General features: G+C 46.1%; 1 protein-coding gene and 1 long non-coding RNA gene across 3 annotated transcripts in view; both read right to left on the bottom strand.

Moving 5' to 3' along the window:
• Window positions 1-21,568, bottom strand: part of LOC125751616 (transcription factor 12-like) — an 80,567-nt gene extending 58,999 nt beyond the window's left edge. The window contains 4 exon segments of the mRNA XM_049030663.1: window positions 1,436-1,509; window positions 19,711-19,783; window positions 20,357-20,449; window positions 21,378-21,568. Of these exon segments, the coding sequence (XP_048886620.1) occupies window positions 1,436-1,509; window positions 19,711-19,783; window positions 20,357-20,428 (219 nt within the window). The 5' untranslated portion in view covers window positions 20,429-20,449; window positions 21,378-21,568.
• LOC125751617 (uncharacterized) lies at window positions 13,488-14,508 on the bottom strand. Of its 2 annotated transcripts, none has more exons than XR_007400715.1 (3): window positions 14,450-14,508; window positions 13,901-14,075; window positions 13,488-13,594 (listed from the first exon to the last, which is right to left on the bottom strand). It is a non-coding gene; the product is annotated as an uncharacterized LOC125751617 (long non-coding RNA). The 2 variants fall into 2 exon arrangements; XR_007400714.1 differs by lacking the exon at window positions 13,488-13,594 and adding an exon at window positions 13,596-13,701 and having other exon boundaries at window positions 13,974-14,075.
• Window positions 21,569-24,255: the final 2,687 nt, after the last annotated feature.

Genomic DNA, 24,255 nt, shown 5'->3' with positions numbered 1-24,255 from the left:
AAATCATATCACTGAAAGGCTAAGAATTTACAAAAATATGATTTTATTTTAGAAACAGGCAGCTGCATTAGCCACTTAGTGATCTGATCTTAACAGGTGTCTCAGCCCCTGTTATTAATGCAGACAAAACATTTGCACGCCACCATTACTCTTTGCAGCAGATGCTGAAAGATTTGGGCCAAAGGGCTAAAAAAATGTATGCATGGATATACTGCAGCTTCGCCATGTTGCCCCACGGGCAGCAAAGCACTCGGACTGCTCTGTCATCACGTAACCATGGTACCGCGCGCTTCCGTAAACCGTCACTCTCGGCAACCGGCTGCTCAGGCTCCATTTAGGATTTTAATGGATGGCATCTCTGGAGATTGAAGGCGGTCGGAACTGACCAATTTCTCAGAGTAATTAACTGTAAGTGATTTCCAGAATGCTCATCGAACACGATAACACCCCCCATCCACTCCAAAAAAAACCTCTTCTTCCCCAAAGCAGCAACACCCCGAAATTGAAATGAATCCCGTTTTTAAAACTAGGTGTACGACTAAGAATAACAAAAACAACATGTGTTTATGCAGGCATCTACCATTTAAGTAAAATTACTTTTCTAAATTGAGCATTTTTTTTTTTGATTTACTGGTTAAATCTGCAGAATCGTATATGCAAGGTGCGTTGCGACATAGAAAATAAATAATTATTTTCAGAGCAGCAGCTATCCTACAAGCCCCACCCCATCCAGCCCCTCACCCTAGACGGCACAAGTTGCGTTTGATCCTGTGACAAACAAAAACGATGAGCAGAAGAAAGAAAGAAAGAAAGAAAGAAAGAAAGAAAGAAAGAAAGAAAGAAAGAAAAAGAAAGAAAGGAATAAAATCACAAAAGGGGAAGGAAACATAAAAATGACATTTGGTGCGTGAAAAGTGAAACAAAAAAACAAAACAAAGTGAGCTATACTCTTATGTGTTGGTTTTAGATTTACTCAGTTCCTCTTTCCTTCGTTCTTCAGAAAAAAACTGAAAAGTACGATTCCGAGAAGCAGAGACAGGAAGAAAAAAAAAAGGATCAATAAACAGATCAAACTGCAGCAATTTAAACTAATTACGATGCTGAAATCTGCATCATAATTCTCCGCAATGCCAGATAAAAGTGTGCGTGCACTGCAAGTGACCCATTTCACCCATTCTGCTGGTTAATAAGGTTTCTGTATTTTTCGAATTTCAACTTTAATAAATAAATGATAACCATCCCGAATGTCATAAAAAAAAATATCTATGACGGCAAATGCGACAGAACACCTTTATCGACATCCTGAGGTGTGTGGAGCCCTGAGGAAGATTAAACAAGCAGAACGTAAAAAAAAAAAACAGAAAAAAAAAAACAAGCTTATTTAGCCAGGCCTGTCGGGGCAGAGTTATGGTTTGGGTAAAGAGGTGAATCTTACCCTGGAGGACTCGTAGGATGGACTGGGCTGGCCACCTGTGCCCCAGGAAGAATGGCTGCTCCTCTCATCCATTCCTGCCAAGGAGAGGGACACACACAATTCATTTACTAGCCCAAAAACAGGCACCTCTCATCAGCCGGCTCAAACACAAACGCACTGAGCAGGGGGGTGCATCAGGAGGCAGAAGTGAAAAGGGCGAGCTGGTCAGCGCCACTGCCGCTGCATTATGGTCCGGGATACAGCCGCCACATAAACGGATGATCCATTCGCAAGGGGGACCAAAAACAAATAAATTCACTCAATCAATTCAAGGAGAGTTTAAAAATAAAAAAGGCTGCTGGGAATGGAGATTCGCAATGCTACGCGGCAGAAAAGCCCATCTTAAGGTCTGAGTCACCAGGGGTGTCTGCTGCAATTAATTTGAGAGAATATGGGGGGGGGGGGGGAAACACAACCACACCAAGAACTGGTGACTAATCATTTAGTTCTGTTTTCAAAGGCTCTGCTTTCTGTGCATGCAGCCAATTAGTTGTACATAATTTATGTTGGTTCTCATAAATTGTGCAAAACTCCCAAACTTACATTAACACACTAACGTTGACTAACAGCAACTGGAACGAGGTCATCAAATTACATAAAATCTAAACCTATACAGACCAAAAAAAAAAACCAAATATAACAACATATTAAAAAAATCACTCCTGTATTTTAAATTGGTCATGGTGTTGTAATGAAGACAGTGCTTTTGAGTAGCACCAAGCGAAACTGCATGGCGGAATCCAAGCCACGTTGACATCTGCATCCCCCTGTGGTACAGAGACTTACAGGGCCATGACCAGAGTGGAAAAATCGACATCCCACCAAACAGAGGAACCTCTCCTCTGGGAAAGGAGCCGAGCTCTCGCACCGTGGCTGGGCCCCTCACCACCCCCCCCACCCCCCCAACAGCCCCCTGCACCCCTGGTGTCTTCGGGGACGTTGCCGGCTACCTCATGCACCACTGACATGTGCCGCCAGACGACACAGCATAAATATTCTGACCTCTATCTAATTGACAATGTTTGACTTTCATAGGCAGCACATCACACTCACGCAGGTCAAGCATTAAATTACACACGCGGCAGAACCAAACAAACAAACAAAGTGAATCTCAGCCTGCTGCTGATTTACAAATAGCTGAGAAAAGGATCATTTCTATTAATTCTCCTTTAGCGCAGAAATCAAGCAGAAATACATTTCAGAATTGCTGTTATATATTGAGCATAATGGTTCACTATTCATACATTTTAAAAGACGTCATAAAATGCTATAAACTAGTGCAGTACCACAAATGTACTTACGGACAGAATTATACAGTTACAGTTCTTAAAGCCTCCCGGGCATTTTGACTTTTTTTTTTTTCTTTTTCACAGCGCAAATTGGACCCCTCCATACAAACACCTACCGGGTCCAAGCCGACGTTCAGCACAAGACACCACGCCCAGCGGAGGTCACCGAATGGCATGAGGAACTTCAGAAGACAAAGAGGCAGGTTATCGGGAACTGTAGCTTCTCCTCTGGCTATGAGATCACAACTCCAAAGCGCACGGGCGAGAAGCTTCATGCCCAGAGACTGTGTCTGACGGGAAAGAGGACTCCCTCACTGGGCACACGGCACGCAAACGCAGTGTGCGGCTGCATAAACTGCAATATGCAGGGTGCCCACACACCTGACCTCACTGAGTCAATTTCTCAATGTACATTAACGACATTAATGAAATTACTAATCAAGATTCGAAAGCTGACTAGAAGCTCCTGTTATATCTGGACACTCCTGCCGCAAGTGCAGCTTTATTAGTTACGTTCACGGTGTTTGCGAGGCAAAGCGAAGGACTTGAATATAGATATTGACCTGGCAGGAGGCCACATTCTCTCTGTTTGCCTATAGTGGTTTCAAGTCTGTCAGATAAGAGGTCACACATTTTGTCTTTATCTCCTACAGCAGCATGCAGATATATTTATATATGTACATTCATATTTGTCACTGTGTTTATCAAATCCACTATATCAGCATGTCAAATTCAGCCAAGAAAAACAAAACAGGGCGGATGACATCAGAGTCGACCGGCGAAAACAGAGTGAGCATGTAAGGGCCTCGCAGGGCTGAGTGACCCGCAGATGGGCTGAGTGACCCGCAGATGGGCTGAGGACCACCGTGTCCACAGCTTCTCCTGCCACATTCTTTCCGCAGCTGCTTGATTGTTCAATTAAAAAAAATATACAAACTGAGGATGATTCGAAAACCAAGTCGTGTTTCCCCCGGGCCAAACGAAAGACAAAGCCCAGAATCAGCGTACATGCTAAAGCCAGGGAATTTAATAAGTGTAATTTAATAATCTGTAAATAAAATGAAAAAAGAATTGGTTTAAGGGGCATTAAAAGCAGGAACTGAAATCACGACGGAAAAAAAAAATCACACCCATTTGCCGCAAAATCCAACATACAGTATTATTTTCTATTTTCTGCAATGTAGCAGTCATAGTAAAACTGCCCTTTACGTACACTGATAAAATACAGAATGTTACCCAGAGCTTTCCAGCCACAGACTTCACGGGAAATTGAACAGTGGCAATGACTGAACACCAACACCGAATACCTTTCTCAAGGATCTTCTTCACATCACGTCCCCTCAAGTTTGAAGCTAAGACGTGACTGAGTGCGCAGGTACGATTCCGGAGAAAACGAAACCTGCTTACGACAAAGGGCCAACACCCTGACACAGAAATGCACAACTCGTGCAAAACTCTTCTTATTCTACAACAACATTATTAATAATCAGGTACTGAAATAAATGTACAAACTTCTGCAAGGGTGACATGCTTAACGATACACACACACTGCATCTTCAAGGGACGATCACATGCCACCGACTCGCGGCTGATTAAAACCGCAAGCGATGCAGACGCACACACTCCAGGACTTCAGCGGCTTCACCAATAACATGACAGGAAGCTTTGTTTACATTTGTCTCTCCATTCCCGGCGGTTGCCACGTCTGCTGGCTGGCTGAGAAGCACCACCCCCAACACACATCTACGCCGGATTATCGCATCTGGCCGGTTTAGCAAAAATCCGAAAATCAGATTCTAAAAATTATTGTATATTTTCAGTGAAGAGCCAAAGATGAGCATGTTCAGTGCATAGGGTATGGGAATTCGAGTGTGTTCCTGGCCACATTCACCCAGTTTCACCAGTACAGGGAACTACATGAGCTAAGCCACACGCCATGATGGTCCCTCCGCCGACACCCACAATCTCCAAGGCCAAGTACCGGCTAACCCTCTTCCACCTCCCAACCCAAAAAGAAGCAGGGCTAAGAATTTCCAACAAGACAAGCACACCTGACAAATCTGACACCCACCGAAAATCGCTTCTTCTCCCAGCTCATGTACGTCGCTACCGGCTTGCGACAGTGACACGGAGAACACGTCTGGCGGGACGCGACATCATGAAGTCACTTCCTGGCTTTGTTATGTTTTGTTTTGTTTTTTTTTCCCTCCCCCCTGTCACAGCTAAGAAACAACATATTCTGCTAAGCAGCTAACAGCTGTGCCCCCCCCCCCCCCCCCAAGCAGAAACAGAACCTCCCGGAACGACTCTGGGATATGCGGCCTCGCAACGTCTCTCTAAAGTGAAGACGTCGAAGCCTGAACAAATTCGAACTGCAATACTGCATAAAGGTGCAAACTTCATAATCTACTGTGAAAATAGTTTAATAAATACACACAGAAAAAACAAGGCATGCAGTCCGCAAATGGGGAGTCACGCTAACACACTGAAAATTTCAGCCACGGCGAGCAGCAGGGGACAAACAGCCTTCTAGAGCCAGCGAAAGTAAAATATCGGCCTCCCTGCGCGATAACCGTCCGCCGTGTCAGATGTGAGCAGTCCCTCCCCCCCCCCCAGCGATCTACGCAGTAAAAGGACGAGCCGCGAGGCTGACAGGCTGTGAATAAGGGAATGAAGGAGAAGTCGTGGGCTGGGGCCCCGATAAGGCCGCGGTGGGACCCGTCGCAGTGAAGTCAGAGGTGTCGCAGCACTGGAGCGCACCTGCGCTGGTGAGAAAGCATGCGGGGGGAGGGCTTGTCAAGCCCATCGAGGCATCTTCATTAGACAGCCGCCGCGCTGCAGAACTCAGTCATCCGAGCAGCGCTGTCAGGAAGAAAGGGATCGGTGGGTAGCGCACGGTATGGCGGTGCCACAGTGCTCAGATTAAGGCTCCCTGTATATCTGAGCGTGTCACGGAGGCTTTCCGGAAACAAAGGCGAGGCGAGACAACGGAACAAAACACATCAAAGGCCCCGTAAGGCAGGCCAGATCTGGAGCACAGCTTGCAGAAATTAACGGGTTTTTCTTTTTTTGTCTCTCCAAGCTGTTCGCTTCTAGCCCTACGAGTCACACTCTCGTGATGCGTCTGCCAGTGGTGACAGACCCCCCCCCCCCACCACCACCTCACACACACACCTACAGAAGTGCTGCACGAGCGAACACCCGGGGCTAGCAGTGTCAGGCCGTCTCCAGCTTCTCACGGGGTCCTGTTCCGACCAACGGTGACACCAGCCTGTGGGTGAGACCTCGGTGCTGGGATGCACAGTGCCCATGCCAAAGAGAAACCCAACCCCCCCCCCCCCCCACCCCCCACTAACTCATTCTGTTTCTCCTACCATGAAGAAACGGCACCCCCATCACTGACCCAGGCCTCACATTTCATGAAAACGTCACCCTCTGAGGTCAGAGCGAGACCTCCTTCTCCTCACCTGACATCTGAAGTTATGTACGCTGTGCAAATCTGGATTTTTTTTTTCCCTTCTCCAATTTGCGAGCATACACACTTTACGTTGTCTTTTGCAAATGGGTGCGTTCCGCTTCTAAAAATGCTACTGCGACACGCACATTTAGAGTGAGATCCGTCATTTACACATTTCTGATTTCTAACACCCCTTTTTCCAAGGATCCTGCGGGGCTGCAAAAAGGTAAAAGGAGCCGTATGTGGTGGCAGAACTGTACCGTGAACTGTAAAAAAAAAAAAAAAGCAACAACAAAAAATGGCTGTATGGAGCCTGTGCTCCACACGCAAAGACAAGAAAAACACAGAATGCTTGTTTTCTCACAAGAAAACTAAACTGCATTGTTATTGAGGCAACATGAAGCTATCAGATTTCAAGGGGTAAAACCTTGCATCAGGCATGACTGTAACCCCCAGAGAAGCACCTGGCACCTGTGGTTTGGTTTAGGGGGATTTGGGGAGGGGGGGGGGTGCTGTGGGCAGGCGGGGGTAGGTCACAGCTTTGGAGCTCTCCCACATTTTAATATTAAATTCATCCCCCAGAAATACAGATCAAATCTATCTCAAACGTGAACCGCAACAGACCTAATCTCACCTGACACAGTGCGGAACCTTAAAATCAAATCGGATAGAAAGAGGCTGATTCTGCTGCGTTCTGTGGCTTGTTTACTTGAACTAGAAGTCAGTGGGTGCCCGGGCTAACCTCAAGGCAGGTGGACCCAGCTGAAGTTGCATGCTGCCAGGTTACAGGAAGGTGAGTGAGCCAACGTAGAGTCCCCACACCACACAGACGTACCACATTAAACATGCGTGGGATCCGGCCGTGACACTGCAGTTCACAGCATAACAGTGACCTTTTACGAGAAACCAGCCACCTGAGGAGACGGATGACCCAGCTAAGTGTATCTGTGATAGCCCTTCCCAGCAAAGAGAAACCTGAGAAACAGGCTTTGGTCTTTCTTTCGCTGCTGGCCTTCATGATACGCCATTGCGGGTCATCACTGTCATCCCAAGCTACAGAACCGCTAACGGCTCCCGGTGGGTCATCACCATCAGTCTGAACTAGAGAACCGCTAAAGACACACAGTGGGCTATGGCCGTCAGCCTGAGCTACAGAACTGCTAGCAGCACATGGTGGTTATTACCATCGGCACGGGCAACAGAACCTCTAACAGCTCACGGTGGGTCATCACTGCCAGCCTGAGCTACAGAACCGCTAATGGCTCACGGTGGGTCATCACTACCAGTGTGAGCTACAGACCCGCTAACGGCTCACGGTGGGTCATCACTACCAGTGTGAGCTACAGACCCGCTAACGGCTCACGGTGGGTCATCACTGCCAGCCTGAGCTACAGAACCGCTAACGGCTCACGGTGGGTCATCACTACCAGTGTGAGCTACAGACCCGCTAACGGCTCACGGTGGGTCATCACCATCAGCATGGGCTACAGAACCGTTAACGGCTCACGGTGGGTCATCACTGCCAGCCTGAGCTACAGAACCGTTAACGGCTCACGGTGGGTCATCAGCGCCAGCCTGAGCTACAGAACCGCTAACAGCTCATCTTAGGTCATCACAAGCCCATCTGTTCCCCCCGTGCACAGAGACATGGGAAATTGCTGTGATATAACACAGGAGGGGGGGGGGGGGGGAGAGTGACAGAAATATCCATCTCTACAGAAAACACCACTGGGCTCATCTCTACACACAGCACAGTCATCTACTCCAATTACATCCGAGTCTCTATTACACACACTGTATTCAATCAGTATTACTGCACCCACATTTGCAAAATTAACAGCCTGCTCCAAAGAACGGCACAACAGTCACATGCATGGAATAAAAAATTAACATCAAACACGCTGCATGCATATTTAAGCATATATGGAAATGCACATATGCATATATATATATATATATATATATATATATATATATATATATATATATATATATATATATATATATATATATATATATATATATGCATGCGTATTTATTTATGTTTATATAAACGTATGCATGTCTGTACATATATGTTTGCGTATGCATACTTCAGTACATCCAGAACAGCGCTGCCAGGATCCTGATGAGGGTGCGAAAGCAGGATCACATCACCCCCATCCTGAAAACCCTTCACTGGCTCCCTGTCCCACTCAGGATAGAGTACAAGGTCTCCCTCCTCACCCATCAGTGCATCTATGGACATGCCCCCCTTTACATACAAGAACTCCTCACCCCCCCCATACCTCCTCACGCACACTGCGCTCTGTACACACCAACACCCTCCAAGTCCCCAGAACCAAGCTCCATAGCATGGCTGATAGGGCCTTTTCATCTGTGGAACGACCCTCCCTGACTACCTGAGAGCCCCACAGTCGACTGATGTTTTTTGTTTTAATCTAAAAACCTATCTTTTTAGAAAGACATTTCATTACGTATTTTATAGTATAATCTAGTTTTTTAATTATTTTTTTTTACTTTGTAGCACTAAAATATAAGTTAAAATATAAAGTGCAATACAAATAAAATTTATTATTATTATTATTATTATTATTATTATTATTGTTATTATTATTATTATTATCATTATCTGTGTATGTCCCTGAAGGTACACGGTTAGACACATAGGCAGATTATTAAGTGCCAGCTTGGCTGCATCCTGCCGCGATGACAGCTAATTACTGCAGTCTTAACCGCAATAATGAAGAGAAATGGGGGCGACATAAATGCAAAGCCAGGGGCCCCAAAGAAAGGTGCTCTACAGCCAGGGGCCCCAAAGCCAGATGCGCTGCACCCTGTGACCCTGAAGACAAAGACCCACAACCAGGGGCCACAAAACCAGTGGCCCAACAGACAGGGGCCCCAAGGCTGCCGGCCCAGAAGCCAGCGGCCCTGCTGAGAATTCGGCAGTAGCCAGGCGCCTGCGATTTATTATTTTAAATCCCTTAAAAGGAAAATGATAAACGCAGGGCTAAGGCGGTGGGACAGGCTGCCCTGTGAGCTTCCCCGGCTCAAAAAGGAAGAAGATTGAACTTGAATTTCATTGGCGTAGTGCACGAGGCAGCAGAAAGCCCATCTGAAAACCCAGTCCCAAAAATAGGCAGCCGGGTGAGTGCGAAGGCACCGGTAAACAGCTCTGCACGGGAGGGAGGCCCGGACAGCCATGGCTGGGGATTAGGGAGGTCCACGACAATGGCTTCCCCTCATCAGCATTTTCTATATCGCAAATGCAAATCCTGATAAAAGTATCAGGGGTCTGTTCACGCTCAGCTACACACTCTGCGTCTGCTTAGCAAACCACTGGCTGGCCCTCGACCATGGCCTGTGTGTGCGTGTCTGCATTATGTGTAAATTACAATGTGGGAACCAAATGCACCCCACAATGTGATAAAAATCTGCTTTTTTTTGACGTTGTGGGGACTATTTCTCTGGTCCCCACAAAGATCTATGAATGCAATCCAAAAACTTAAAATGCTAAAATTCTCGTATTTTTGGTTAAGGTTAGGGTTGGGTTAGGGGTTAAGGTTGTCATGATGAGGATTAGAGTTTGTCCCATAGAAATGAATGGAGAGTCCCCACAATGATATAATTACAAACCCATTTGTGTGCGTGTCTGTGCGTGCGTGCATGTGTATCTATTATGTATGTGTGTGTGAATGTATGTGTATTTGTATGTGTGTGTGCGAGCACGTGTGTGTGTGTATTTGTACACGCAAATGAGCAGATGCGGAATAAGTCCGTCACTTAACAGCTCTGACTCTTCCCACAGCCGAACACCGCAAAGAATTTTTTGGCCATAATTAACACAAATGTAAAGCGACTGATGGCGGGGGCAGGGGGAGTTTTGAAATAAGCCAGCAGGAAGGTTATGAAATGGGACTTTTCAGTTTAACAATATTTGATCAGCTGGGTTTGTTGGCAGCGCGGCGGGCAGAACGTAGGCTGCTCCCCGCCGACTCACCGCTGGCTCCCCTCACATCTGCTCAGGCATCCCATCGGAGATTTTCAATACTACGCTGCTTATCTCTAAAGGCAAACAAAGCATGGAAGGGAGGGAAAAAAAAAACATATAATACCAGCAGCCCTGTTGGCGGAGCTTGAATTAACGGAGGGAAAACAGGAACGCCGCAGCAACTCCTGGGGGTGAAGCACGCGCCGCATGTCAGCGGCCCCCTGGGGGGCAGGCCGGGCCCTGTGCTCCGCCGGCATCAGGCACACACGTCGCTAACATATCCAGAACTGAGAGGAACTCACTCAGGCTACCATGAAGGAAGTCTGCTAACGGCTAACAAAGAGCAGCAGACCCGGCTATAGCACTGCGAGGCGATTCTGCTGGAGTGTCTCTGGTTGCGGTCGGCCAGCCACTCTGCCACCGTCACACCACATCACCCCGGGGGAGTCTTACGAGGTTCTTAGGGTTGGGGGAGCAGGGTTTTAATGGTGACGTTCACCTCGGGAGGAATTCCCATGTTACCCCTCTGAATCACCAATACGAAAGGGGAAAAGAGGACAGCACCCCTTAGGAGGCTGGTCTAAATTACACCAGGGTCGCTTAGCCATGAATCGCAATGTTATAACGCTGTGGACGACCACGTGAAAAGCTCCCCAATGCTTGGGGCCTGTCTGAGTACCTTCAGGTTAAATGTTAATGCCGTGTGTCGACGTTAAGAGGGAAGAGAGTGACGCCTCCATCAGTCTCACCGGCACCTCCGCCATCGAGCCACCCGGGTCACTCCTGGAGGATTAATCCCAACGTGCCCATTAATTTCCTCCCTGCTACTGCAGCCGACACGTGTGGAGGAAGCCGGGACCGGGCAGGATGTGAAGCTCCATCCTGGGCATCCCTCTTCATGGGCGATTGGCGGATAAATCCGCTTAGGCACGGCCTTCGGAAAGGCGCCCACACTCACGGTTTGGTCGTGCGTGCGCGAGATAAGCGGCAGCCCGGTGGCTCTCGCCATGAAAGGCTCTCCTCCTCTTTACAGCGGAGACTCGGGCGCCATCGTCTGGGGCAGGCCCTTTCCGGTGGGAGCACACATTTCCAGGGAATGCCGCGATCTGCAGCGCAGGAGGCAGCGTCTGGCAGAGAAACGAACCGCGCTCGTTCACCTAGACCTGGGTCATGGGGTCATGCAGAATGCTGGCACCTGGAATTTGCCCCGTTTTCTAACAAGCTACACTGCCCAGCTCCTTGCATCGTTGGTCCCCTCATGACCACAAGATGCTCAAAGTAACAGGGAGGCGGGGAGCATACTGACAAACCTGCTCATAACACACCCTGAGTAGAGCACCATTGGTTCCCATTCCATCCATGGCCCATAAGCCTCAGCGTCCCACAGCAGGGCTCTCTGTGGCAGCGTGGTGATTTCCCGCGTCTGGCTACAGCAGAACAGCGAGGCCTGACACCAGAGCCCCCCAGCTGGGATGCCCTGTCTTGCACTCGCAACGTGCTTAGTGTCTCCGGCCTGCATTCCCTGCCCGGACGCTGAGAAGTCCGGTGAGACCCAAAGTGCTCCCCCTTCCCAAACAGCCTGAAGTCATGCCACGCGAATACAATCAGCCCCATTCATCTCCCTAACCACCTCCCCCCCGGCCCCAGTGGCAGGGGCCACTGTGGGGCCCAAGCCGTTCAGATGTCTGTGTATCACTCGATCTAGCCGCAGGGGCTCAGCCAGCTCGCAGCGGCAGGTGGCCCCACTCGGCCCTCCAGGACACGGTGCGGGCAACCCCAACCCCCACAGCCCACCTGAGAAAACCTCACCCCTGACCCCAGCCGAGCTCCAAGTTTATAACCTCGCCAGTGGTGGCGAACGCAGATGTGGGAGCGGAGCTGAGCCATGCCGTGACTGGGGGGGTGGAGGCGCTCGAGCAGAGACAACTGACCAAAACCGGGCAGAGAGGCACCATCCAGCTCGCACTGCACGTCCCCCAGACCAACCGCTTCTGCTAGCGGCACCAGCTATCCACTACATCTATCATCACATTTATATTTTTAATTGCATGCAGAATATTTCAAATTATAATAATTAACAACTTATAGAAACACTTTTTTTTTTTTTTTTTTTTTTTTACCAACCAAGAAAAGCCAGTATGAGGCTGTATCACGTTCATTCGCACACTGGGGTGTTTTCAAGAGTCACTGTATATGATGCTAATTCGTACAGTAACTGTATTCCAACACACCCCTCGGTGCAACTGCGAAACACGCCGAACACAGTGCCAAGTAACCTGCCTTCAGAAGACCTCCATCGCCATGGCAACAGAAGGATTCTCCGTAACCAAGTCAGGAGGTGACCTATGATGTACACATGAAAGATGTCCGGAGTTACTGAATCCGCCATGCCGAGGACAGACGGCCCCGGGTTCCGGCCCGTGCAGTGGGAAAGGGATCGGCTTCCACATGCGCATGCATGACTGGCTGACGGTTCACGGAGTACAGGCGGTCTAAAAATAAACAGCCACCGTGGGTAGAGAAGCATCCAGCTTTAACGAGTGAGAGGAGGGTTATCAAACAAAGGTGCCAGATTGCACTAAAAAAACAGGAGTGTGGTAACAGGTGAGGCCTTCAGCTCAATTTTTTTTCCAGGAGGGTCAAAAAAAGAAAAAAAAAACTTTGATATGTAAAAGAATTTAAGCGCTGAAAGGGATGCTTGCAGTTATAGAAACAGCACTGGCACATGCATCTGACATAACGCGTCTCTCTTTTTTAAATAAATGCTTCCTTAAATGACAGTGAGACTTAGAGGGTGTTTTAAACAAAAAAGGCATCATAACACAAATGTACAAATCCGAGGCAAAGGCTTTGAAGATAAGGGGGCGCTCGAGCAGAGCATTGTCACCTTGCATATCTTCACCCATTGTGTCAGCTGGAGCGCGGCACAAACTCCTTTTGTTCGCCGCAAGAAATTATCTCAAACTGCGCACAGTAGCTCTCCAGCTTTCTCCAGTTTTTTTGTTTGTCAAAAAAAAAAAAAAAAAAAACCAGAAACTCCCGTGGCTGAAACTCCTTAACGATTAATTCCAAATAACACTTGTATGTTATTCTCTCAGCTCGTTAATAATTAACTGGCGGCGGTTCGCTAATCCACACGTTTAGATGAAATGCATACCCAGACTGAAGCATTTGATGGCGTCGGGAAACTGCGTCCATTGAGGGAGGGGGACACAAAAGGGGCCAGGGCGGGTCAAAACGCGACAGGAAGTGTGCGCCGGCCGGGAGACCAGACTGCGGGGTCTGCTGACGGGGCCGCGCTCCCGGCTGCGTCTCCCACCGGCCATCTGCAGCCGGGATGGACGGCTGGGACAACCGAGAGTGGAGTGAGGAAAAGGCACCTCACCCGGCGTGTGCACTGTCTATCCAAGGCACCTCACCTGGCGTGTGCACTGTCTATCAAAGGCACCTCACCTGGCGTGTGCACTGTCTATCGAAGGCACCTCACCTGGCGTGTGCACTGTCTATCGAAGGCACCTCACCTGGCGTGTGCACTGTCTATCGAAGGCACCTCACCTGGCGTGTGCACTGTCTATCGAAGGCACCTCACCTGGGGTGTGCACTGTCTATCGAAGGCACCTCACCTGGGGTGTGCACTGTCTATCGAAGGCACCTCACCTGGGGTGTGCACTGTCTATCGAAGGCACCTCACCTGGCGTGTGCACTGTCTATCCAAGGCACCTCACCTGGGGTGTGCACTGTCTATCGAAGGCACCTCACCTGGCGTGTGCACTGTCTATCCAAGGCACCTCACCTGGCGTGTGCACTGTCTATCGAAGGCACCTCACCTGGCGTGTGCACTGTCTATCGAAGGCACCTCACCTGGGGTGTGCACTGTCTATCGAAGGCACCTCACCTGGCGTGTGCACTGTCTATCGAAGGCACCTCACCTGGCGTGTGCACTGTCTATCGAAGGCACCTCACCTGGCGTGTGCACTGTCTATCGAAGGCACCTCACCTGGGGTGTGCACTGTCTATCCAAGGCACCTCACCTGGGGTGTGCACTGTCTATCCAAGGCACCTCACCTGGGGTGTGCACTGTCTATCGAAGGCACCTCACCTGGGGTGTGCACTGTCTATCGAAGGCACCTCACCTGGCGTGTGCACTGTCTATCGAAGGCACCTCACCTGGGGTGTGCACTGTCTATCCAAGGCACCTCACCTGGGGTGTGCACTGTCTATCGAAGGCACCTCACCTGGCGTGTGCACTGTCTATCCAAGGCACCTCACCTGGCGTGTGCACTGTCTATCGAAGGCACCTCACCTGGGGTGTGCACTGTCTATCGAAGGCACCTCACCTGGCGTGTGCACTGTCTATCGAAGGCACCTCACCTGGCGTGTGCACTGTCTATCGAAGGCACCTCACCTGGCGTGTGCACTGTCTATCGAAGGCACCTCACCTGGCGTGTGCACTGTCTATCGAAGGCACCTCACCTGGCGTGTGCACTGTCTATCGAAGGCTCATTAGCATAGTTTCAATAAAACCTGCAGGTGGCTGTCGAGGACGAGGACTGGACGCGACCGGCACCACTCATATGACAAACAATGAAACATTCTGCTGCTAGTTCAGAAGTAACATTCCTCCAAAGAGGAACACCACTGAACCCACAAATAAAGTTGGTTCTGGTTCAGTCTGAACACACTGATGTCCTGCTAAGCAACATAAATGCAAGAACGAAACAATTTATATAGAGTAATTAAAGGGACAGTAAAAGGATCAGCTGCCACAATGGATGAGGTCATCATCGCACATCAGCGCCAACTTTCCGGACACTGTTCCACTGCATGCAGACCTGTACCTGACCTGGAAACACTGCGAAAAGAGGGGAGCCTGACCTGTCAGATCTCTGGCCATGAAGACGGAAAGAACTGCCGTCGTGGAGAAGCAGAAATGCAAAAATAAAGCAAGCAGACACGCACCAAAGGTTGCTTGGAACCTTCTGTCAACCGGCGCTGCGTGTCTTTGGGGAGGGTCCCTCTGACGAGGCAGGAAACAGGAGCCCGCGGCAGAACCACATGCAAAAGCTGGGAGGACATGCAAACTGCGCGCCTCGGAGAAACATGTGACACCGGAGCCCGGAACGACAGTGTCAGCCCAGTGCTCCTTCAGGAAGAGTCCTGCTCTCGGCGCTCAGTGCGTCGCTGGCAGGCCATACAATCAGCCGCCTGGTGCCGTTTCTGACTACGCCGTCATTCCACTGCGACTTCGCCATTTGTGAGAATTTGGCAACATTCACACGTGATATACAAACAACAACGATGGATTAAAAACAACTAGTGGTGCACGGATTCAGAAATTTTGGCTCATACTGATAATCGATATAATTTAGTCTAATATAACCGATACCTAATACCAATACCCGACTAACCTATAAGCTGCACGAACCTGTGGTGAGACTGATGTTGTTGATGTTACTACTTAAGATACCATGAATGTGGGTACCAGCAACATTATATAATGCAGGCAGGGAGACATCAGCGAACTGACACCGACTTGACAGAATGTAGCGAGATTTGAAGTGGTGAATGAGCCAAATTCCGACTAAATCCCTCGTCCTCCACTACAGAAAATGGCTGATCGTCCAATGCAATCACCTCTATTATTTCGGTGTTTATGTCTTCAGCTCAATCAAGAGTGGCGCATGGGACTCATGCCAGCGTTTCAATCTTTGACGAACGTCGGCCAAGACCGATATGTTAAATGATATATTGTGCATCTCTAAAGACAGCTGGAAAAATGTAATACTGTCAAAGAAAAAGAATTCCATACTTCTAGGGAAAAAAACGGCGGAGTCACAACACTGTCGAGACCCAAACCCCCACAATCTCTGCTTTGAAGAAACACAATAGTGGTGTCAGTTCACAAAGCGCACCCCCAGACAGATTTCCCTGTACGACCCTTAAAGCTGGATAAAGCTTCTACTTGATTTTCTACATGGATGGAGCCGGCTGACAGTGGCCCGGCAGTGCCGCTGTAATTCGGCCCGTCTTCGCTGCCAGCCTCTCCATAATCGCCGAGTGACACAGGCCGCTGCGTTAGGGCCCATGGACGCACCCACATGCAAACTTACACAGCGTGTACGTCGATACCTGTCAGTACTACGGAAGGAGCAGAGCTGAGCAGACCCAATGCAAAAAGCTTAACCCTGTCAAAATTACTCATACAAATAAAACACACAATGTCCACTTGTTGTGTACGAAGGACAATAGATCAGAGAGAAATGAACAGTATGGAGTCATATGATGTTAAATAAGACCCCCAAAAATGGTTTTCTTTTTTGAAAATGAGGTGTGTTTTAGATCTACACTGCAACTTCACAAAACAACCACCGAGACGAACGCTGATCCAGCACGTCGTCTTGGTAAGGTCACCGCCAAGGCCGACATGCCATCTTAAGTGGGCATTTTATTTTTCTCCCTTTTTGCAACACTACATCCATGCGCATCAATCACTGCACACAAACCACTGGATGCCAAAGTCTACACCATGCAAGAAGAAGAAGATGCGCAGTGTCAGCCAGTCCCATGTGGCAGTGTGAGGACCAACAGGGATATTTAGCTGGTTGCCCCCCGGAAACACATCGGAATATATCTCAGAGGCATGCAAAGAAGCAATTTAAAATGGGGGCCGTAACAGGACAAACTCCACAGCAGAGGTTCACAGACATCCACATCCCGAGAGAAGCCAGTTTTAGCACTTAACCCAACTGGTGAATGAATAAATATTAACCATCAATGTCAATTTAAACAAAACAGTTTTATAGCAATATCAACATGCACTCAAACACAACGGCTAATGGAGATACATGTGTAACGAGCGTGATAAGCTGTGTGTCCCACCCCCTCGAGTCGACACGCTCCCCTCCCCCAGCGACACCACATCACGCAGCCAAGAAGCAAAAAAAAAATATTTAAAAATGCACAGCGCATGCTCCAGACGATGGCACAAACCTGAAGAACTTCACAAACAAGGGGGGGGTAGAAGAACGAATCGGTTTAAGAGTCAACAGAGACGCCGTCCCGCGACCTGTGAGCTATCCTGGTCCTACCGCTTCACTCGCTCGCTTTTAATGGCAGAATATCTGCTCGACATGCACCACATTCCAGCCCCTTCTGGATTAGCCATTTGAGAGGGAAATAAAATACACACACTGTCAGTAAATATTCTGGCAGCATTTTCCCAAGCTGACAAACAAAACAATAACGGACTCCTCTAAATGCAATTCCATACCTGACTTCATGTCAAGGTTAACTGACGGCCATCTGGCCCTATTTTTTAAATTTTGTCATGCTTTATATATTTTAATTTCATTATAATAATTACTATTATACAGACTTGAATAGTTGCGAATTCAGCTTAATTTCTCATTAAGTCTGAGTCATCTACTTGAGAAAAGGTGCAAGGTGAACCGGTACAAAAAGCGGAAGAAATAAAATAAAATTATTTCGACTGCACGCATCACGGCATCAAACTGCTACACAAATCGTGTAACAGGATACCTGCACATGTGTAAATCATATCCGCATAAGCTAATCAGCTGTTGTCTAAACTGAGGCAGTATGCACACATGCACACACAGCTATGAAAGCGTTCTCTCTCTGCGCGATGGCAAACAGCCTCCTAAGCACGCTAAGTAAGGGAGCCTCGGCTGTTTACGGCGGAAGAGCTCCGTCGTGCCCTGACGCCAAAGACGAGGCACGGGAGAGGCAGCATGGTCACAGCCGCTCGGCTCAGCACGGGCGGCAGCAGAGAGAAGCGCTTCCCCTCCGATCACGGCCGCGGCGTAAAGTGAGCACCCCTCCCGGCAGCAGTAAATCATTTTTTGCAAAAAAAAGTGTATATTCTATGCTAGCATTGTTAAATTTAGATTTCAGTAGAACCCTAAAACACTGAAAGAGATACCACTGCCCAAGCTTATAATTAAAAATATTTGCTCAATATTTAACATTTAACTCTAGAAGTTGGTCCCGGAAACCCTGAGAAGGCTTCCAGCTGATCCTTAGATGATCACAATGCAGCTGCCTTATTGTTTTGAAGGACACGTGCCAAGGAGCCGGTCGGGACCCCCGGGAGCTTTGAAGGACTGCGCAATTTGTGGCCCCCTTTCCTGTCGCACAGCATTCGTAAATCATAACAATGACACGTCTTCGGCCACAACGGCCCGCCTTTGCTTCTCCCATCCCAGAATTCAGTTATCCTCTAAAAAGTGTCTCATTTACATCACAGATAACTAGAGTACAAGTAAGGCTTTGTTGCCAGGCATAAGACAAGTGGGGATGAGACATAATGCTCAATTGTTGCCTTTCTCCAAACGCAAATCAGACAATAGAGCAGTTTTAGGGGTTAGGGAGCAATACCGGTTTAATAAAGGCCCCCTTTATTAGGAAACGTTTATGATTATGGTTTCTTAGAACCACTGTCGAGATCGACGTGCCAACTGACAGCCTCCCCTTCACAGCAAAACTCAGCGGACAAATGAAGACGACCCACATGTGACACAGAAGAATCTCACGGAGAATCAGAAATGTGTGAAGACCACAAAAATGGACCCGTCACTGGGGAACTCGAGCTACAGGAAACCCCCACCTATTAATACACGACTCCCCCAAAGGAAGAACCAGAGACTGAAAAGTAGTACGGTAATAATCACATAAAAAGGAAAACATGGGGGAAATGACAGATTTGGGGGGTTTAGAAAAACCCCCTTGAACTTTTGGAAAGTTAAAAATAAATAGAAGTTAAATAAAGAATAAAATTAACTCAGTAAGTAATCTCCAAGGACATTTATTATAATACTATGATTATGAATACATCAATCCTTTTAAACCATTATTACAATATTAGACAGAAAGCTTTGCTGTAAACTGCTACAATGAGCAATTTATGGACAATTACCTTAATTTTCCAACGGATTCGCTTAAGCATAAAGTACCAGGTATAATTGGCAAACTCATATGCAATGTTAAAAAAAAATAAAAGTTGCCACTCACAAAACGTAAAAAATTGCAACAATTCTGTTAGACAGCAGTTACTGTAACAGAGTAACACTGTAATCCGTCTGCTATCACTGAAATAGCTCTTTTGGGTTTTGTTATCTGAACTTTATTTCCCTTCCAACAACAGCCAGAACGTTCCGATTCCAGGTGGATGGAGTTTGAACGCTAAACGTGACATTCACGGACTAGTACACAGAACACCCAGGTACAATAGCTGAACACTGATTCGACATACTCCACTCGCTGGCTGCATGCATAATTTAGAAGTCTTTAAAAAAAAAATTAAAAATTTAAATACACCGGAATATGCTGGAAACCATCCATGCATTGAGATTAAAAAATATATATCACTAAGCACATCACCCATGATACTGCTGGAAACGCAGGAGCCGCCTGACAGCGTCAGTGAGATGAACACACTGCAAGATGGAAACCGATGGATTCGGAAACACGATCCTACCTGATGCATTGAACTGGCTGCTTCCCAAGGTGGTTGGCCTGTTTTTCCCACTGTTTACCGGAGGAGAAAACATCTAGCAGAGGGAATACAGAAGACTCAGTGTCCCTAGGTTCACATCAAAAACATCAACACATACTTCACAAGACCTGGCAAAGAGTTGCTCTGTTAAATTTAAAATGCTATGCAGTCATCTAATTTACTGTATTACTAAAGATAACACTAACTCCACTTAATTTTTAGGCAAATATATATATATATATATATAACCATTGTAAAGATTCAATAACAATCTTCCATTTAAGTAAATTAAGCAGGGTATCATGCTAGGAGTTCCTGAAAAAAAAGCAATAGAATAATATAGGGAAAGATAATTAATAATTAATCTCATTTGGGGGGGGGGGGGGGGGGAACTGCTGAATCCTTGTATATATGCGCTTGTATATATGTGTGGACCTGTTGACCCACAGCATAAAATCTGAAGATGTCTAGATATTAAGTTCAGGTGCCATGTTTTGTTTTGTTTCAGGAGCTATTCACGAGTCAGCATCCTTATTTTGCATATTGTAAGAAATGTTCTTCAGGAAAAAGAACAATATATATATGTATAATTAAGAATTGCACAAATACTTAATTAGCAGCGTCCTACCGCACTAAAATCCAGCAGATCACTCAATTCTTTATCAGTTCCAATAGCGGCAATCCGCTGTTGAGGGTTCATCCTGGCGGTCCTTAACTACGCCTAAAAAATAAGCATGGAAAAACGTGTGTTTGTCCTTTATCTATTTCACATTGTTAAATGTTGTCCGCTCTCGACCACCAACACTGTGCAGCAAACGCGACGTCTAAAATAAAAACTGACCCGTCAAAGCCGCATCGGGCCGCCGCGCATCCCATCCCCGTAATGAAGGCGGACCGCGATGGGACCCGGTTCAGAATCAATTATCGGGCATTAAACCCAAGCCATCGGGGACGGATCAAGAAACTGTGACTTTTTAAAATGACCACATGAGAGAACAAGAAAATATGGATCCTCAAGGAGTTCACAGGACCGTAAATGCATATATACGCAATCGACATATGCATGCATGCATGCATGCACACACACACACACACATAATACACACACACACACACACACACACACACATACATACATACATACATACATACATGCACGTTAGAGTATGTTGTCTGTGATGTCTATATGCATATGAAACGGAAAGCCTGTAGATGCTGAGCAGCAGGGACGATTCGCAGTCAGCTTGGCATCATCGCCCGTATTTACGCGGTGTGGCCAGTGCATCACTGAAGAGCATCGCGGCCGCTCCGTTACAAGTTAGTTTGGAGCAGTTCGGCTGCACTTCGGCGGCACGTCGCATGACACGGACCCATTCCGCGCGGCTTACATAAGAAAACATCACTGTGAAGTGGCCGGTGACACGGGCTAAACTGCTCAGCCCGTGTGTGGAAGATGTTAACGCACGGCCGCGTGTTACAACTACAGGATATCATTAATCCCTTACAAAAACAAATAAAACATATTACGTGGAGAGCGTAAAAGCGCATTCCGACCCCTTTCTCCAAAGCAGCTCCAGTCTTTCTTGTATCCCAACTTCTTTCGCCCTGTCCGTAACCCCCTTTCCAACTCGTTACATTATTTCTTTTACCTTTTCCTGTTAAAAATCCAACTAGGGCGATCTGGCGTGAGAAAGGGAGTCTTATTTTCCTTCTTCGCACCCGGCCGAGTCCGGAATCACGATACTTGCCGTATTATTTTGCAAAATATTCCCTGAATGTAACTTGCGAGTTTCCCTTAGGCAGACATTTTTGCTAAGCAAACCTCAGCACCACGCTGACGTTCGATGCGATATCCCTCCGCCAAAGGAGCCAAAATGTATTTTTAACCCCTAAAACTCCACGAGCTAAATAAATGTGATGATGAAGAGTGCTGTGCATAGAATGATTATCATAGTATTATATGGTCTAAGTAACTCAGACTCATATTTTACATAAGTGGTCTTCTTACTTCCAGTTCCTAAATGATCTCATGATTTTAGAATCTTGAACGACGAATTGTCATTTGAAGTGTAGTTTCTTGAACACGCACGTATTAGGGACCAAACCTTTCTCTTAGATAAATTAAAAGTTCAACAGCCTCCAGAATTAAATTTACTTTAATCTTTTAGCAATTATAGTTCTAATAGCCTACTTAGATATCAATCTTCCTCTTAAGTCAAATATCTGCATTTAAAAGTTTATGTTTTATGAAAATCAAAAACTGCACACTTACTAATATAAATTACATGTATCCTACCTCAGTTATAACATTTTGCAAGTATTCCAATATCGCAGTAGATCTGTCTGAAAAACCGAACCCTTGGTGTAGATTATGCAAATTACAGAGCTATTTTTTAAACGGTGATAAGGCTTTGAGTCACTGATCTCTAAATAGATGTCTTATAACTGATATTTAGACTGAGCCTGCGTATTTCTTTATTTTGCTCGAGGGCATCTGTAAGGTGAGGGACTTGGACGAGTGGGCTCAAAATTCTCGGTTAATCAAATTCACCTTTCACCTTACCGATTTGTTATAAAAAAGCAAAACATATGGTGTATTTTAGAAATTAATATTAAGTTCCCCAGAAGTATCTTCTTGTAGGGACTTGAACGAAAATGATAATTCAGGTAGAACCTGTAAGCGCTTCTATCTACATATCAAGCTTCGTGTCCGTTTTTCGTACGTCTGGAAAGTTCAGACTGCAACAATTAATGCGTTAATATAACGACATATTATATTATAAATATCATATAATTTAATTCTATACAGACAAACAAAGGTTATGTCTACTCTCAGTGCAAGTGTAAAATTGAACAAAAAGGATTCTTGGGAAATATTAACAATGCGACGGGACTACTTTTTCTTCCGCTGAAGCAAAAAAAAAAAAAAAAGTGGTGCGCTATGCTCAATGTTTTGTTGTTGGTGACTGACAGGAGATTACTGGGCTTCTTCGTAATGCAACCGCAGCCCCTCGTATAGAAAGCGTCCTACCTTTAATCGATGGATGCACAAGACGGGACCTGATGTATTTTCTTGGATTTTGTCGTAAAATGTATTTGAGTTATCACACAAAGATACACACACATACCTTTCAAATTACGGCATGACTCATTTCGCAAATTATTCTAAAATCAAGGGAAAGAATTTGCCAAATAAAAAAGTTGTAATTGCGATATATGTGTCATCAGTTATTGTTATTCTGGACCTAGCGTTAATTTACGCTGTTCAATGCATCAGGTATTACTGAACTGCAAAAAAAATCCTTGAGCAATTTTGGGTAAAAATATACACGAAGTTGGCTTGTACGCAAAATTTGATTTATCAACATACTCAAAATGAAATTAGGGTTCTAATCGCATAGCGATTTTGCTTGATTTACTTTGATTTTACCGAATTATTAACTATAGCGTAGATGCATATTAATTAACGTAATTCAACACTTATAATTGGAGCAATATAAATGACTCATTCTCGTGTTTTCGAAAATACGTCTGGTAAAAGTCACTGTAATACAAAACAATATTTTTAATTTCTAATTTGCATGCACGCAATATCGTTTAAGATCATTTCTGGGACTTTTTGACAATATATCACACAGATATATTTCGGTCTAATAACTTTCAGTAAATATGTTAATATCCAGTTTAATTCTTAACTGATATATTTGATTATTAAATGTTATATTGTTGCTACTTTATATCAAAAACGAATTTTACTCAGTTTCTTCCTGTTTTATAAGCTCGTTCTCATTGAGATAATGTACATCAGTAAGCGAACTAATGAAACAGCTATCATCTATTAATATTTTTAAACGTATAGTGCCACCTGTTGGATGAATTACTATTACTGAACACGCTTAGCAGAAATGGTTAGACACTTCCGGAGGAGCGCCACCTGTTGACCTTAAGTAAGTATGAAAAAATTTATGGTGCGCTATGTTGACTTCGATTTCGGGTAATGTATTTCTTTAACACTAGCAGACTAATGAATGAAATAACTGCATGAAATGATATCCATATAGAATTTGTATTCTGTACCTTGTAAATGTACTATGATAAAGGTATTTTACTAAAAACTAGTATGTACCAATTTCTCCACTGCCTACAATTTCTGGGATTCTTGAGAAATTTGGCTTCTTCGCAGAGATATACTACTAGTGTGTACGTACTAAATTTAGTTCTCCACATAAGTAATCGCGTTACTTTTTTACTTTGAACGCTTACAAGTGTTCTTCATCTTATTGAGTATTCTTTATATCATAATTGTTATGGATTGCGTCCGGGAAACAGCACAGTAGTAGTGAATTAGGGGAAACGGGGATTTATTTAGAAATTACAAAAACCACAGGACAAAACGCAAGGACGAACGTCTATGACCGGACACGGAAGCACTAAATACAAGAACCAATTAACAACGACTAGAAACATCTGAGAACACCGGGATTGCACATGAGGTAAGAAGGGGACGTGGCACACAGGAGGACTGGA

Source organism: Brienomyrus brachyistius, chromosome 11, assembly GCF_023856365.1.
Source record: "Brienomyrus brachyistius isolate T26 chromosome 11, BBRACH_0.4, whole genome shotgun sequence".
Classification (NCBI taxonomy): Eukaryota; Metazoa; Chordata; class Actinopteri; order Osteoglossiformes; family Mormyridae; genus Brienomyrus; species Brienomyrus brachyistius.
This window is presented reverse-complemented; position numbering and strand designations above follow the sequence as displayed.